We start from the raw sequence: 15,681 nt of genomic DNA on the forward strand, positions 1-15,681 counted from the left end.
AGACTACACAGATATTCCTCACAAGACACCTGCTTGTTCTGCGAGTAGCTGCCCCAGTCGCTCATTGCCAAAACCGCCCACGATCCGAGCCGAAGCCGTCAGCGAGCCTCCTCGACAACCACTGCGAACCAGTCCAATGGGCCGACTTTGAGGACGTATCGACATGCCTACCACTCAGGTAACCCCCGCGGAAGATGTGCTTCTGCAGGGTATTGCCGACGCTCTCTTCAAAGCTCGCAAAGTCGTGGTCATTACCGGTGCCGGCATTAGTACCAATTCTGGCATACCTGTGAGCAACCGCAACTGCCACAGTTCCTCGATTTTTCTAACAATATTCTAGGATTTTCGAAGCGAAAATGGACTGTACTCTCTAATTCAAGCTCAATTCGACGCCGCAAGCAGAGAAAATGTTCCAGGAGGCAGGCGTCTGTCATCATCTTCTGCATCGTCATGCTCAGACACCACCCCGGCAGAACGACCCATTAAGCGACAGAAGATTTCCTCCGAGGACTCGGCAATATGTATACCGAAGGGAGACATGCAAACAGCCAACGCACAAGAGACTGTAGAATCCGACGATGAGAGGCTGTGTTCTGCAGGAGAGGGTGCAGTGAATCTGATGCCCAGCCCTCCCAGTACTAGGTCGAGGGCCAAGAAGGCATTGGAATTCACAAAATATACCGTCAGCCGCCAGAGCACACCCGCGAAGGCACAGGGCGAGCTTCGACGTTCCAGGAGAGCGCAATCATTACCCCCGAGCCCACCACGAGATGCGGCACCGCCGCGAAGCTTTCCTTCAGCAGCCGAACTTCGAGCGCAGAGCCCCATCCGCACCTCCTTGCGCGTCCGAGGGCGCTCCGCGAGCCCCGATCCCAGGCGGCGACCAAATGCGTACCAAACGAACTCCGCTGAGCTGCGAAAGAGGTCCCTCCTAACCTCTTCGCTGAACTCGATGCAAGCGGCCGACATTGAGCCTCCAAGCTTCGCCTCAAGCCCGTTGAGACCACGCCAGACCTGGCCCAATGACGAGTCTGAGGAAACTCTTCCCCCGGCGGCTTCGTCATTCAGGGCTGACCTGATCGCCGCGCAACTCACCACACCTAGAACCACTAGATTTCGCTCCGATTTCAGCTCACCTCTCTCATCACCACCCCTAGGCTTCTCCTCGTCACCCCTTTCATCTCCCCCAACAATTCTATCCGACCCATTCCAGGAGGCTTCTTCGTCGACGAGCCGGCAATCTTCCAGTACAGCAAGCAGTACAGTGTCTTCAGAAATCGACGAAACACCTCCATCTTCCAACCCGGCCAAGGCATTACCCAATATCAAAGGCAGGGACCTTTTCGACGCCTCCATCTGGGCTGACCCTCTACGAACTTCGGTGTTCTACACTTTTGCCACTACATTACGACAAAAGGTCAAGGATGTTCAGCCTACAGCGTCTCATCACTTCATCGGCCACCTGCGCAACCGTGGCAAGCTGGTCCGGTGCTACACGCAGAATATTGATCAGATCGAGGAGAAGGTGGGGCTTACGACCTCACTTCATGATGGGCCTGGCCACCGGGGTCGCTTTTCAAGGAAGTCGACGACACAAGTGCCGACTCCACCCACGCCACCCAGCCACGACGAGATTTCAAAGGACGCTGGAAATTCCCGGGAAGCAAATAATGAGCCAACTCAATCACAGACGAGTGAAGACGGGGAGGGGATTGAGCAAGTGTTGGCTCGTGGCCTGACTGAGCAACAACCTCCACGACAGGAAAAAAAGTCCAGTGGCGTTGAATGTGTGTTCCTCCATGGATCTCTCGAGTCTCTGCGATGCTTTCTTTGCGGCAAAATCTGTGACTGGGACGACGAAGGACGGGCGCACGAAACCCTCTCTGGCCGTCAACCCGAATGTCCTTACTGTGTGGGTGCCACCGCGGCGAGGCAGGAGAGGGGCAAGAGAGCACTAGGTGTGGGCAAGCTGAGACCAGACATTGTCCTCTACGGCGAAGAGCATCCCAATGCCCACCTGATATCCCCAATTGTCACACATGACCTTGGACTCTGTCCTGATCTTCTTCTCATCCTTGGCACCTCGCTGAAGGTGCACGGGCTGAAGGTCCTGGTCAGAGAGTTTGCCAAGACCATTCACAATAGAGGCGGAAAGGTTGTTTTTGTCAACTTTACAAAGCCTCCTGAAAGTTCATGGGGGGATATCATCGACTATTGGGTGCAGTGGGATTGCGACGCTTGGGTGTCCAACCTGAAGGAAAGAATTCCATTGATGTGGCTTCCCCCAGGAACGAAGCTGCCAAAGAAAAAGAAGGAAGTCAACGATAAGGCCAAGAAGCGCCAGAACAATGCAGACGGGAAGACAGACGGGAAGAAAAACCCGGATACGGCTGGGCCATGCGGCGAGGTTCCAGTACTTACAACGGAGGCGGCCGTCAAGGCAGAGATGCCAGAAATACCGAAAAGGACCATCGAGACGACAGATCCAGCCGAAAAGCATCAGCCGCAAATCCAAGAGCAGGAAACACAGACCACGGAGATCCAGGGGCTCGCGGAAAGTCGAGGACCTGCAAACAGCTCAGTTAAGGTCGAGTCGACGCAGGACGAACAACCGCAGCAGAAGAAGGCTTCCCAAGATACCCCGCCAAAGTCATCGCCTCAACGCCCGATGGCAGTGCGAGATGACAAAACCAGCGCGGCCTACCTCACCTGGAAGATAAGGATGGAGCTTCGCCGCATTTGTGGCACCGAAACCCCGCCCTCAACCTGCTCTGCACCTTCAAAAGTCAGCAAGCCAAGAACGAAGCGGTCCAGGAAGTCCGCACCAGCCGCGCGACCCGAGCCCTCGCAACCTAACATCAATCCTGATGATGCGCAAGGCTCTCAGGAGGTGCCGGTCGGAACATTGGAGGACGCCCACAATTCGATCGCAACGAGTGGTTTGCCACGGAGCGACCTGGTCGTCGAGGATGTTGTCATGTCGGGAGTGGAGGTAAACTCCATGGTCGCGGCCGTCAAGCTGAATCCTAGAAAGAGGAAGCGGAAGACGATCGACGGCGTAGAGGTCTCCTTCACGGGCACACCCCGCTCAACATCAGCCAGGGCTCTCCCACGACCGACTCCGAAAGTCAAAGTTTCGCGAAGCAAGGACAAGCCGTCGGTAGTGTCGCCCAAGATTCTCTCCGACATTCAACGTGTGTCGACGGAGGATTCGGTGAAGCTTCCGCCTCTTCGCATGAGCCAGATGCCGGAGGCGACACCATCGAAGCCGCCCGCGATGGAACCTGTACATTCTCCCCCCGGACCTCTCACAGACATCTCGCCTAACTCGCAGAGTCGCGTGGTTCACAGAAGACGGACGATCTCGGATCCATTTTATTTGAGCGACGTTCTTATCAATCAGCTGGTGCGGGCGCCTGGATGGACTGTCCCGCAGTGCATACAGATCGAGGCCCAGTCCCAGAAGGAGGCAGAAGCCGCCATGGTGTTGGAGGGACTGAAGAACTCGAGTGGCCCAGCATTCGTTGTGAGGGATCATTGATATTGAAAGATGCTTAGCAAAGGCATCTCTTGCATGGATAGGAAAGCGTTGAATTATACCCCCATAGATAAATATCATTGCGCTCAGAGGCGCATCTCATGATAATGACGATCTTTTTTTTATTGCCTGCAACTGCTTCCTCCATGATCATGCCCGCCCCCACGATGCGTTCTAAGGTGACCAAATTGTGTAACACCTAACGAGCCACTCACATCAACCGGAACGCACCCCGAAAACGTCTCCTAGGAACGAGCATCTACGAAACCGAACCCGATCATGTGTATGTAGCTGTGACAGGGACATGCACAGTGCTCAAGCCGGTCCATGCCGAGTCAGGTGGGCGCCGAGCTCTGACGTTGCTCTATTCAAGTCTGCGCACGCCTGGATGGGCCGTGGAAAGGGTCCAGTATTCAGGGTCCAGATTGGCAGTCATGAATTCCTAAGGGCATTGCCCGGGCAACAGCAGAGATTTATCACGAGGCCTCATTGGATTCCGAAGACCACAGCGTACATGAAATGCAATGAAATATTCTCCGAGACGAGATCCATTGTCCGTGGGATCGGAGATGCGGCTGAAACTTGGCGTGGAAGCCTTGGATTTGCCTTCGTGGTGAGACGAACTCGTGGGCCGAGGGTGCAGTAGCTTCGAGGCATGGTTACAGGATGCGTTCCCAGCACGCTATCGTCTGTGAGGGGGCACTACTTTCCTTGACCAGGAGACGGCCACGATGATAGCGGCGACGCCGCATCAGCTAGGAATTGAGGTATAACTTGGAATGTTTGCTCGAGGCTTTGATTGAACATCCGCCACGATCACGTCTGTGGCAGAAAAATCATCGATCGAGATGCCGAGGCTTGCATGAGAACATGGCAAGATCCGCATACGAAGACACCTACACCACCATGCTCAGCTCGCGACGACGATTTGCGATTCGCCAATGCAAGAGGAGAGCCATAGACGCCCCCTCACACTGGGCTCAGCTGCAGTATTACTGATAAGCGTTTCGAAGGACAAACGGAAGAAACGTCACTGGAGGGCGCAAAACCTGGGGAAAGACGTAGTCTAGACCGTAGCGTTAGAGGTGGCATGGACAGAAATCCGTGGTGAAGTTTTTTGATCTCGATATAAGCTTACTCGGTTAGAGATCGGCAGACATGGCTGGATGTGAAGCAATCGAGGAGTCCAGCACGAGGCGTTACGGCGGCCATGCGGGCGAAGGGGAGAGATGGCTTGCGTTTGAAGAGAGCGTTTACACCCGGAAGCGTTGGCTCTGGGCAGTGCGGGGCGCCCTTGGTTTCTCGACTGCCGTTTTCCCGCGTGACCAGCCAAGATAACCAGGCTAGCACAAACAGGCTACAGCTTGCGAGAAAGGGGAGTCTCGTTTGGAGATTCTGTTGTTGTTTCGGTCCCGTCGCCGTGGTGTTGTTGGCGTTTGGTGGTCCCGACGGTTGTTAGCTCCAACGTGGCGTGGGAGATGACGATCCGGGGTGCCTTCTTCCCTTAGGGATACAGGGCCAGGGCCATGCAGCACAGGCCACTCCATGCTCGTTGCGCATCTCTCAGTTGATTGGCGCAGGGGGTGTTGCAGTGCGTGAACCTGGGGAAGTTGCCACCGTAGGGCAGGCACCCTTGAGCCAACACCCCCGTCGCGACTTCCATGCATTTCGTCCAAGTTCAATTTTTTAGGTTCCCCCTTGGCACCTGCGACTTCCGCGAGCGCCGGCAGGCAGAGGGCAGGCACCACCCTCAGAACCCAACCTAGGTATTGAAGGAAGCAGCAATCGGCTCCTTCCTTCACCGAGAGTTCCACCCTCACCTTCGTTGCCTTAGGTAAGGTCCTGAAAGTGAGGTGGAAGGAAGGACTTGGCTGCTTCCATCTGAGCAAGGAAGGGACGATCTTGATCGACACCTGCCTTGTGGGAGAGATTCAATCCCCTCCCCTTACGGCCACGGACCAAGCGTTCGTTCTTCCTGGTAATCCGACACCTTATTCAGACTGCTTGACTTCTTCTCTCCCGGCTTCGTTCAATCTTCATCCACCTACTTTAGGTACACGAGTTTGAGCCGTTTCTCCTCCCACTTTGCGGCTTCCCAAATCATTTTTCAACCCGGCGCTTGTCGGGAAAATTTCCCCGCTCAAAGTCGCCCTTGAGACCGGCCCTTACTCGTTCTTCGTCTTACGATGCGATCACCCGACTAAGACGCCCTCTAAGCTCTATTCCCCTTTCAGAACATGGCCTCTCTCTTTCGGGCAGTCCACCGCTGATTCAGACATACAGCCGGCCACCCGCAACCCACCCTCCATGTCTATAGTCGCGCGCCACCTATCAATGGTGTTGCTGGAGGACACCCTCTTAGTCAAAGCTTTCTGCCTTTTTTTTCCATCAAAATCAAGAAACACGACCAGGAGCAGCCAAACGTCCCCTCTTGCAAAGTGGCTGTGGGAGAGGCTGCTGCCTTCCCAAGCCAGTTACCTCATCGACATGTTCAGAAGCCACTGCGGCGCGTGTTCAGACGAGTCTGGGGTCAGACACTGCGCCCCGGACTTGCGTTACAGAAGACAAGCTCATGGAAACAAAGAATTTCATCTCCTCTCCCGTCACTCAACGGTCAGGGCTTGGATCTTGTATCTCGCAACCATCGACTACCGGGACTTGCGCCTCCCTATGTGCCTGATTTTGACAAAGAAACCCCGCGCGCCCACCAGATCTATCTTCCAAAACAAGCCTCTTGCCCTGTGAATGGCCAATCAACACGCCTGTCTCGACAATTACACTCAGGATGGATTGAGCCATTGAAACGGCGCCTTCCGTCTGAATCTTCCTCTGTGCCATCGTGTCCCTGGCCTACTGTCGGAAACCAAACATACATCGTCGCCGTTGTATTGGTCGATCATGGCCCATATCCGGCCTTGGCTGGTATGCAGTAAGCCGCCTCAGACACGCAACTCCTGGCCACAACATGGCTTTTTAGTCCCTCTCACCGCATCTACTGCGGCGCACCCTCTCCGCCACAGAAATGCTTGTCCATCCGCCCGATGAAGCCTCCGTGGGGCGAGCATCTTCATCCCCGGACGTCTCCGCAAATTCAACAGCATTCGCCTTTGAATCTGTGCGGCCCCAGATGACCAGTGTGAGCAATAATCTGGCCGTGTTGATATGACGTTGTCTCCGATGTTCTCCCGGCCAGCCGGAGCGACGAAAAGAACCCCAAGAACATGGCGGACACAAAAACAATAGTCGTCACAGTTCGTGACGCTCTCCTGAGTAGACGCTAAGCAACACTTTGACTCAGGGCTGGTGCAGTTGGCTCTTAATCCGGGCCCGCGCGGAATAGCGCTTTGGCTTGCGAGTAGTCCATCTGCCACCCAAATTACCGAAACTCGCCGCCTGGACGCTTCAGGAGACACGTTTGGTTGATCGGATTCTATTGTTGTGCCGCGCTTCAGACAGAAAGCACGTCAAAGCTTAAGCAACCACACGGGACTCGCGTTCTCTTTCTTTGTCGCCCAGCGAGCAATCCTGATCGTCCACTTTGCTTTGCGCCGTCAAGTATCAGCAAAGTTACTGTGCTTACATGGCAGACACCTAATGCATGGAAAGACCGGGGCGGCGCGAGGAGGAACATCTGGCCTCCACGCCTGCCCAAGGTACGTGATGGATGCTTCTTGGAAGGGTACCTCGAAAGTACTTGCAGATTTGTGGATGTGCCGCCGTTCCATGTCATGGCCTCCGCCCGCGCAGGCGCCTCTAAAACTGCCTAGATTCGCCTTTTTTCTAAATGCGCCGAGTCCTCATATACCTTCATTTCTCTTTTTCTGTCCATCGTTGGACCAGGCACATTACCGACTGCCATCTCTCATCTCGAATCGCCCGGCTGCCAGCTCAGCTTGCTGCTTACACGGCCTTCTTCTCCTGATTCGCCGCCTCGGAGCACACTTTGGCCCCCCCTTCCAGCCTGCCGACAAGCCTCAATCTGCTGGTGCAGCGCTGCGTTTGCCGGCTCGGCAAATACCAACGCAGGAAAGATTCCTCTCTGCGCTGAGCTGAAAATTAAAGGGTGGGCACCCTTCCATGTATTGGATCCTAGGAGTTGGCGTGGACTGACAGGTTTTCATAGACCAAGCTGGACGGCAGCCAGTTCGCGGCGAGAAGCCGGGATATATAGCAATGGTCAATCCTAATCGCTGGTCGTGGTCGGGAGCACCGCGAAAAGCCCATGCCCGAGAGAATGCCGTTGCCAGCAATGAGCCTCTGATCCCACCCACCACCAATCCCGATTCGTGCGAGGGCAGTGTCCCAGCCGAGAAAAAGGTGCAGCCTGGCGCTGCGGGTGGTGTCTCATCGCGCCGGCTGTCTTACAATCGGTGGAGTTGGCGGCCAGATGCAGCCATATCGGCCACCTTGGAGGACCAGCAAGAGGACGACTCGGAAAATAGGGAGCAGGGAGAAGATCAGGGCCAAGCAACACAGTCAGGAGCATCGAATGGTCGTCGGTTGTCGAAAATCAACAAAAACCTGGATGCCGCCGCTCCCACCAAGCGACCACGACCGTTGTCTATGATAGCGCCTGCAAGCGCATCTTTCGGATCAGCGCCGTCTTATTCGCATTTTCAGCGCCAGCAACAGGCACAGCAACAGGAGACTGGAAACCTGCCATCGCCCTCTCAACCGAGCCCCCTGACTACCCAGCCCTCGGCCGGTGTTAAGGAAGCCCTCGGCCGGTTTCTCACTCGGAAGTTCAGCAAACGACAAATGAAGACACCGCGGCAACAACAGAGCGAAGCTGAGCCAGTACCCCCGCCATCCCAGCATCAGCAGCAGCAAACATCAGGACCCATGCAATCCTCAATGCGACGTGGTCCCCAACTCCACAATCCCCAGAACACCCTCCGTGGAGGATCCCCTGCCAACCCTGCCTCCCATGCCCAGACCCAAGGCCAGGGTCGCATCGAAAACGGTCGCATGGCTGCACCGCTGCCAGGGCTTGATGAGCAGCCCGAGTTGCAGGAGCAACTGCCTCCTCCAACAGACAGTGACTCCCGTGCCGCGCCTGCTTCGGATGCAGCGACAAGTGTTGATCCCGGTGCTACGTCGTCACAAGCTCCCACGTCTTCGGCAGACGATACAGGGATACTGGGCCGCCTCATGCGCCGGCGATTGGCCCCTAAGGACAAGGACGTCGAAAACGATAATAAGAAGCGGTCGCTTTCCACGAGCGCCGACAATACCAGCCAGTCTGCCGGAGCCGATCACGAGAACAGCAACTCGTCTGATCCGTTGGCCAATGCCGATGAGACCACAGACCACGAAATGCAGGCACAGTCTATGCCATTATCCGCGTCCCACGCTTCTCAAAAGAAGCTAGGCGACACGACCAAGACACAGGAGGCCCAGACTGTCTCGGATGCCCGAAACCCATCGTCCTCGTCTGTCCCCCGTTTCCTACGACAGGTTGCGAAACCCCAGCAAGCGAAAGCCAGCCCGAACCAGGTTACTGGCGCCATCACCCCACACAAGCGCAATCCGCAGTCTCAGTCTTCCCAGGCTCAACACCAGCAGCACATGTCTTCCTCAACGCCGTCTGCGCAACCTAAGCTGCGCGCGAAGCCGAGTTTCGGCAAGCGTTTCTGGTCTAGATCTGGGGCCAATGACTTTGGCGACGACAACGCAGCCAACGCCGATGCCGAAACACCTGCTCCCGCCCCGGTGTCTCGGCCGGTGTATGTGCCAAAGCATGCGGCATCAGACTTTTCGCGCACAACGTACCCGCCGCGCCATCATCGTCACAGCTTCTCTCTCGGCAACGGCGAGAATGGCGTCCGCCCCCTGGCCACAATTACTGCCGAAGCCTCAGAGGACGAGCCTCAACGTCAGGTCGCACCGGAGCAGAGAAACCGTACACCGTCAGCCGAGAAGGCCGAGAAGCGCAGGTCACGAGAGCTATCGTCCTCTTCCAAGTTCGACGGACCGTCTCCTCAGGAACTGCACCGCCGACTTGAGATTGTAAAGAGCAGTGAGATTGAGGTTGTGACCACCAGAGAACCCACTGCCGTCGATCACCAGCCTCAACAGCATCAGCTGCCGCACATCAACTCGAATGCCTCATCGGCAAATGGCAAGGGACCCGCGAAGGCGCAGCCTCCATCCCGTCCACGATCGTCTCAACGGCACAGCTTCAACCTGGTTGCGGATCCTTACGCAAGAGACCTGACGCCTCCCAAGTCTGCGTCGCCAGTGGAGATGGAGGCTCCTTTTGATCCGCCAAGTCACGCGCAGCAACAGACGGTAGAGCCGACATCGCAATACGTCCCGAAGCAGGCATCTCCACCACGACAGGTCACGCAGGACAAGTCTTCACATGGCCGGTCTCAACACTCCAAAGAGCAGGCCGAAGAGAAGCCTCGCAAGGAGATGACGGACTTCGAGCGATTCATAGCCGATGCTGAGGCCGCCGAGCGTGAACATCATGCACAGATATGGCGCAACCTCGCCCGTCGCTCCGGTCATTACGGATACAGTGACAATACCTACAACCCGTACACGGCATACAGGCCGGATCCGGTCTCAACCAATCCGAGCGCCGTAGCTAACACGCAAAAGAGTGGCAAGCGGGACAGTGCGTATTACTCGGTTGGAAAGCGGGCGAGTATGATGACCACGGCTGCCGAGGACGAGCGCAACTTCATGTACGGACAGCCACTAGGCGACAACAATGGCCCGAAGCACCAGGGAAGCATCTCCAAACGCATTGCCGATTACATCAAACCATCCAAGTCGGGCCAAGAGGCCGCTCCAGAGGACTGGATGGCGGGACGGGCAAACCGCAGAAGCGTGATTGCAGGCGTAGCAGAGGAGTGATGAGTGAAGAAATTTTCAACGACAGATTTATGTCGTGGTCAAAATGAGTTACGATAAACGATGATTTGGAAGGCGTTATGGAGACGAGGGCGATGATATCCAAGGCTACCTAGAAGAAGATGATGAGTAGAACATCTAGACAGACATACCTAACAAACAATTTTCTTTTTTCCACCTCATAATAATTCATGAAACTCTCTCTATGCCTTGGGCGCCACTCTAGCCCGTCGTTTTTGGCGTCATTGTCGCTTTCGTTGTCCTTGCCCTCGTCCTTCCTCGTCGTCCCTCGTCGTCCCTCTTCTTCCCCGCCCCCTTGCCCTATCACCCGTCTCTACCGTCCTTCTCTACCGTCCTTCTCTACCGTCCCTGTTCGTCCATATCTTCCTCGCCGTGTTTCCTGTCACAATCTTTTGTCATGCTTCGTTGGCGCCCTCTGCCGTCTTTTCCTCTCCTTCTCCATCGTCGTCGTTCTCCTCCTCTTCCTTCGTCCTTGTTCCTCATCCTCCTCGATTGTCGCCAATTTTGTCGTTGCACCTCATCGGTCCTGACTTACCTATTCTGGCTTTAAAGCAGCTCTTATACACACTGCTAAATACTGCTAGCATGGGGAAGTTGCGATAGCCTCACCTTCCCCACGGAGCTCTCACCGAGGTCGGATAATGGCGGCTTAGTCATCATGGAAATCCGGAATCTGGAAAGGTGCGTTGGGGCAGGCACCTGTGGTAGCGTCACTCTAAGGTTCCTTCCAGGTAATAAAGATTGCTTAGGGGCCTTTTTGGCCTGATGTGGCCACTCACAGTGGCCCATGGGGTAGGTGCGTGGACCCTGGCTCCCCATGAAGTGTACCTAGGCCTATTACAGAGGGTGGAAGGTACCGGAGCAGAAGGGCCTTCCCAATTCGCCATCGCGAAAAAGTACAGATAACCAGAAACCAGAAATCCTCTCGTTTCTCTACTCCATCACCAACCCCACCGCCGCCGCCGTCGTCCGACCTCGTCCCTCGTCGTCGTCCTCGTCCTTGCCGTCGTCGGGTGTCTCTTGTCTCCGTCTTGTTCGATGCCCTCTACACACACTAGATTGACACCGACCACGAGCTTTTGTTCCCTTTTCGCCTGACGTCTGGTCCCGCGCGTTGCGCTTTCGCTCACGATGGCGCCCCTCGTGGACAACAACCAGATCAAGCTGGCTGAGCTGTGGAAGCCCCTGCCAACGCACTTCCACGCCTATGTCTGGCCCTTTGCCATTATCTGGCCCATCTTTTTACGCTACTACCTCACCCAAGAACTGTACGAGAAGCACATCGCATCCGAGGAATGGACCTTTGTGTGGATCGGCACCATCGTCACCTTCCAGTCCCTCTTCTGGTTGAGCACCCACTGGAGCGTCAACCTCCAGGCCCTCTTCACCGCGACCCGCGCCAAGTCAATTGACGAGGCCGAGCTCATCAAGATCATTCCCGTCGCTAATGCCGGGTCTGCCGAAATCTGCAAGTTGGTTCGCGACAAGGTAAGACGCTACGCCCCGCGCCGTGTTGCATTCTCGTTGCAGTCGCTGACAGCTGCTCTTTTCGTAGGTCGGAGGCAAGATCAACACCTCTTTCCTCTTCCAGAAGCGACGCTTCATCTATGTTCCCGAAGAGAAGACCTTCCGAACCCTCACCTACGACATCGACCTCGAGCCCAAGCCCAAAATCGCACGCTACCAGCAATCCAAAGGTATCGCGACGCAGGAGGAGTTGACGAGGATTGAGGAGCACTATGGCCCCAACGCTTTCGATATTCCCGTTCCTACCTTCACCGAGCTTTTCAAGGAGCACGCCGTCGCCCCCTTCTTCGTCTTCCAGATCTTCTGCGTCGGCTTGTGGATGCTCGATGAGTACTGGTACTACTCCCTCTTCACCCTTTTCATGCTTGTCGCCTTCGAGAGCACCGTCGTCTGGCAGCGTCAGCGGACGCTTAACGAATTCCGTGGAATGAGCATCAAGCCTTACGATGTCTACGTCTACCGTCTGGGCAAGTGGACCGAGATCCAGAGTGACAAGCTTCTTCCCGGCGATCTGGTTTCCGTTGGCCGCACCAAGGAGGACAGCGGTGTTGCCTGCGACATGCTCCTTGTTGAAGGAACTGCCATTGTCAACGAGGCCATGCTGTCCGGCGAGAGTACTCCTCTCCTCAAGGAATCCATTCGGCTTCGCCCTGCCGATGCTAACCTCGAGCCCGAAGCCCTGGACAAGAACGCTTTCCTCTGGGGTGGTACCAAGGTTCTTCAGATCACCCACGGCAACCCTGATGAGGAGAAGCCCAAGCTTGCCTCTGGCGTTCCTCCCCCTCCCGACAACGGCGCCATGGCCATCGTGCAGAAGACTGGTTTCGAGACTTCTCAGGGCAGCCTGGTTCGCACCATGATCTACTCCACCGAGCGCGTCTCTGCCAACAATGTTGAGGCTTTGTTTTTCATCTTGTTCCTCCTCATTTTCGCGATCGCCGCCTCCTGGTATGTCTGGGATGAGGGTGTTAAGAAGGACCGCAAGCGCTCCAAGCTTCTGCTCGACTGCGTCTTGATCGTCACTAGTGTCGTCCCCCCAGAGTTGCCCATGGAGCTTAGTCTGGCGGTCAACACGAGTTTGGCTGCCCTCGCCAAGTTCGCTATTTTCTGCACCGAGCCTTTCCGCATTCCCTACGCCGGACGTATTGATGTTGCTTGCTTTGACAAGACTGGTACTCTCACCGGCGAGGACCTGGTTGTTGAGGGTATTGCAGGTCTGGGCCTTGGACACTCGGGCACTAGCACCCCTCGCGAGTCTGATGGCGCACACTCCCACATGACCCCTGTCAACGAGATCGGTCTGGATACCACCCTGGTTCTTGCTACCGCGCACGCTCTTGTCAAGCTTGATGAGGGAGACGTTGTTGGTGACCCCATGGAGAAGGCTACTCTGACCTCTTTGGGATGGACTGTCGGCCGCAACGACACTCTCGCCAGCAAGCCCACTACTGCCGCTACTACTGGTGTCAGCGGAACTGTTCAGATCAAGCGCCGCTTCCAGTTTTCCTCGGCTCTCAAGCGACAGGCCTCAGTTGCTACCGTCAACGGTGCGGATAAGCAGGGCAACCGTATCCGTGGTACTTTCGTCGCTGTCAAGGGCGCCCCCGAGACCATCCAGAGAAGACTGACTACTGTTCCCGCCGACTACGAGGAGACCTTCAAGTACTTTACTCGCCGTGGTTCCCGCGTCCTCGCGCTTGCCTACAAGCAGCTTACCGTTGATAACGAGTTGGGAGCCAGCAAGATCAACGACCTGAAGCGTGAGAACGTCGAGTCTGGACTTACCTTTGCTGGATTCTTGGTTCTTTCCTGCCCCCTGAAGGATGATGCCAAGCAGGCTGTGCAGATGCTCAACGAGAGCAGCCACCGCGTTGTTATGATTACCGGAGACAACCCGCTTACCGCCGTTTACGTGGCCAGAGACGTAGAGATTGTCGACCGCGATGTTTTGATTTTGGATGCCCCCGAGGACAACGCCGATGGCGATAAGCTCATCTGGCATAGTGTTGATGAGAAGATCAGCATCCCGGTTGACCCGTCCAAGCCTATCGACAAGAAGATCCTCGAGTCCTACGACCTCTGTGTCACAGGTTACGCCCTCGCCAAGTTCAAGGATCAAGTCGGCTGGTACGAGATTCTGCGCCATACCTGGGTCTATGCGCGTGTCTCTCCCAAGCAGAAGGAAGATATCCTGGTTGGCCTCCGTGACATGGGATACTACACTTTGATGGCTGGTGACGGAACCAACGACGTTGGCGCTCTCAAGCAGGCTCATATTGGTATCGCTCTCCTTAACGGCACTCCTGAGGACCTCACCCGTATTGCCGAGCATTCTCGCAACACGAAGATGAAGGAGATCTACCAGAAGCAGGTTGACCTCATGAAGCGCTTCAACCAGCCGGCTCCTCCTGTTCCCGTCATGATTGCCCATCTTTACCCCCCTGGACCTAGCAACCCTCACTTCAGCAAGGCTGTCGAGCGCGAAGCTAAGAGGAAGAACGTTAGCCCCGAGGAGTGGATGAAGACCAACGGCGTCTCCACCATCGAGACCGTCACCTCTCCGGGTGCCCAGCAACTATTGAACAATCAGGACCCCAAGGCTGCTCGTCAGGCGCAGGCTCAAGCCAAGGCCGCTAGCTTTGCCGATAAGATGACTTCCCAGATGATGGAGAGTGAGATGGGCGGAGACGATGAGCCTCCCACCCTCAAGCTCGGCGACGCTTCCGTGGCAGCTCCCTTCACCAGCAAGCTTCGTAACGTCATTGCCGTCCCCAACATCATCCGCCAGGGTCGCTGCACTCTCGTCGCAACCATCCAGACGTACAAGATTCTCGCCCTCAACTGCCTCATCAGCGCCTACAGTCTCAGTGTCCTCTACCTCGAGGGTATCAAGTTTGGTGATGGCCAGTACACTATCAGCGGTATCTTGATGAGTGTCTGCTTCCTGTCTATCTCTCGCGCCCGTGTTGTTGAGGGTCTGTCCAAGGAGCGTCCTCAGCCCAACATCTTCAACTTCTACATCATCGGATCTATCCTGGGACAGTTTGCTGTCCACGTTGTAACCCTCATCTACATTGCCCGCTTCTGTGACAAGCTTGAGCCGTAAGTTTTCATGTCTTAGCGTAGGAGAACAGTAACTAACAAAAATCAGTCGCTCCGGTGACGTTGACCTTGAGGCCGAGTTCGCTCCCAGTCTGTTGAACAGCGCTGTGTACCTACTCCAGCTCATCCAGCAAATCAGCACCTTCGCCATCAACTACCAGGGACGCCCCTTCCGCGAGTCTCTTCGCGAGAACAAGGGTATGTTCTACGGCATTGTCGGTGTTTCGGCCCTGGCCTTCTCCTGCTCGATGGAATTCGTTCCCGAAATCAACGAGCAGATGAAGCTTGTGCCCTTCACTGAGGAGTTCAAGACCACCATGACTGGCGTTATGGTTCTGGACTATGCCGCTTGCTGGATCATCGAGGTCGTCCTCAAGCGCCTCTTCTCCGACTACCGTCCCCGTGATATCGCAGCCCGCCGACCGGAGCAGCTCGAGCGTGAGAGAATTCGCAAGGAGGCCGAACAGAAGAAGAAGGACGAGGAGGAGGAGCAGAAGCGTCTGGAGAAGGTGGCCGAGTTCGAGCGCAAGGTTGAGGAGCGCCGCCAACAGCTCGAGGCCTGGAGACAGGGCCGACGATAGATTAGACCAGTTTTCGTGTCAAGTAGAAGAAAAAAGGTGATGTCTAGATAG

At 55.8% G+C, this 15,681-nt stretch overlaps 3 protein-coding genes across 3 annotated transcripts; all 3 read left to right on the top strand.

Moving 5' to 3' along the window:
• Positions 1-1,022: 1,022 nt before the first annotated feature.
• Positions 1,023-3,541, top strand: COL26b_005447 (uncharacterized protein; the record flags this gene model as incomplete). The annotated part of the gene is made up of 2 exons (XM_053178294.1): positions 1,023-1,029; positions 1,266-3,541. The coding sequence occupies 2 exons, from the start codon at positions 1,023-1,025 to the stop codon at positions 3,539-3,541; spliced, it is 2,283 nt and encodes a 760-aa protein (XP_053037696.1).
• A 4,851-nt stretch (positions 3,542-8,392) lies between these two features.
• On the top strand, positions 8,393-10,402 carry COL26b_005448 (uncharacterized protein; the record flags this gene model as incomplete). The annotated part of the gene is made up of 1 exon (XM_053178295.1): positions 8,393-10,402. The coding sequence occupies one exon, from the start codon at positions 8,393-8,395 to the stop codon at positions 10,400-10,402; it is 2,010 nt and encodes a 669-aa protein (XP_053037697.1).
• A 1,149-nt stretch (positions 10,403-11,551) lies between these two features.
• On the top strand, positions 11,552-15,630 carry COL26b_005449 (uncharacterized protein; the record flags this gene model as incomplete). The annotated part of the gene is made up of 3 exons (XM_053178296.1): positions 11,552-11,908; positions 11,976-15,049; positions 15,099-15,630. The coding sequence occupies 3 exons, from the start codon at positions 11,552-11,554 to the stop codon at positions 15,628-15,630; spliced, it is 3,963 nt and encodes a 1,320-aa protein (XP_053037698.1).
• Between the last annotated feature and the right edge of the window lie 51 nt (positions 15,631-15,681).

This window comes from Colletotrichum chrysophilum (assembly GCF_026319265.1).
Source record: "Colletotrichum chrysophilum strain AFK26 chromosome Unknown scaffold_37, whole genome shotgun sequence".
Classification (NCBI taxonomy): Eukaryota; Fungi; Ascomycota; class Sordariomycetes; order Glomerellales; family Glomerellaceae; genus Colletotrichum; species Colletotrichum chrysophilum.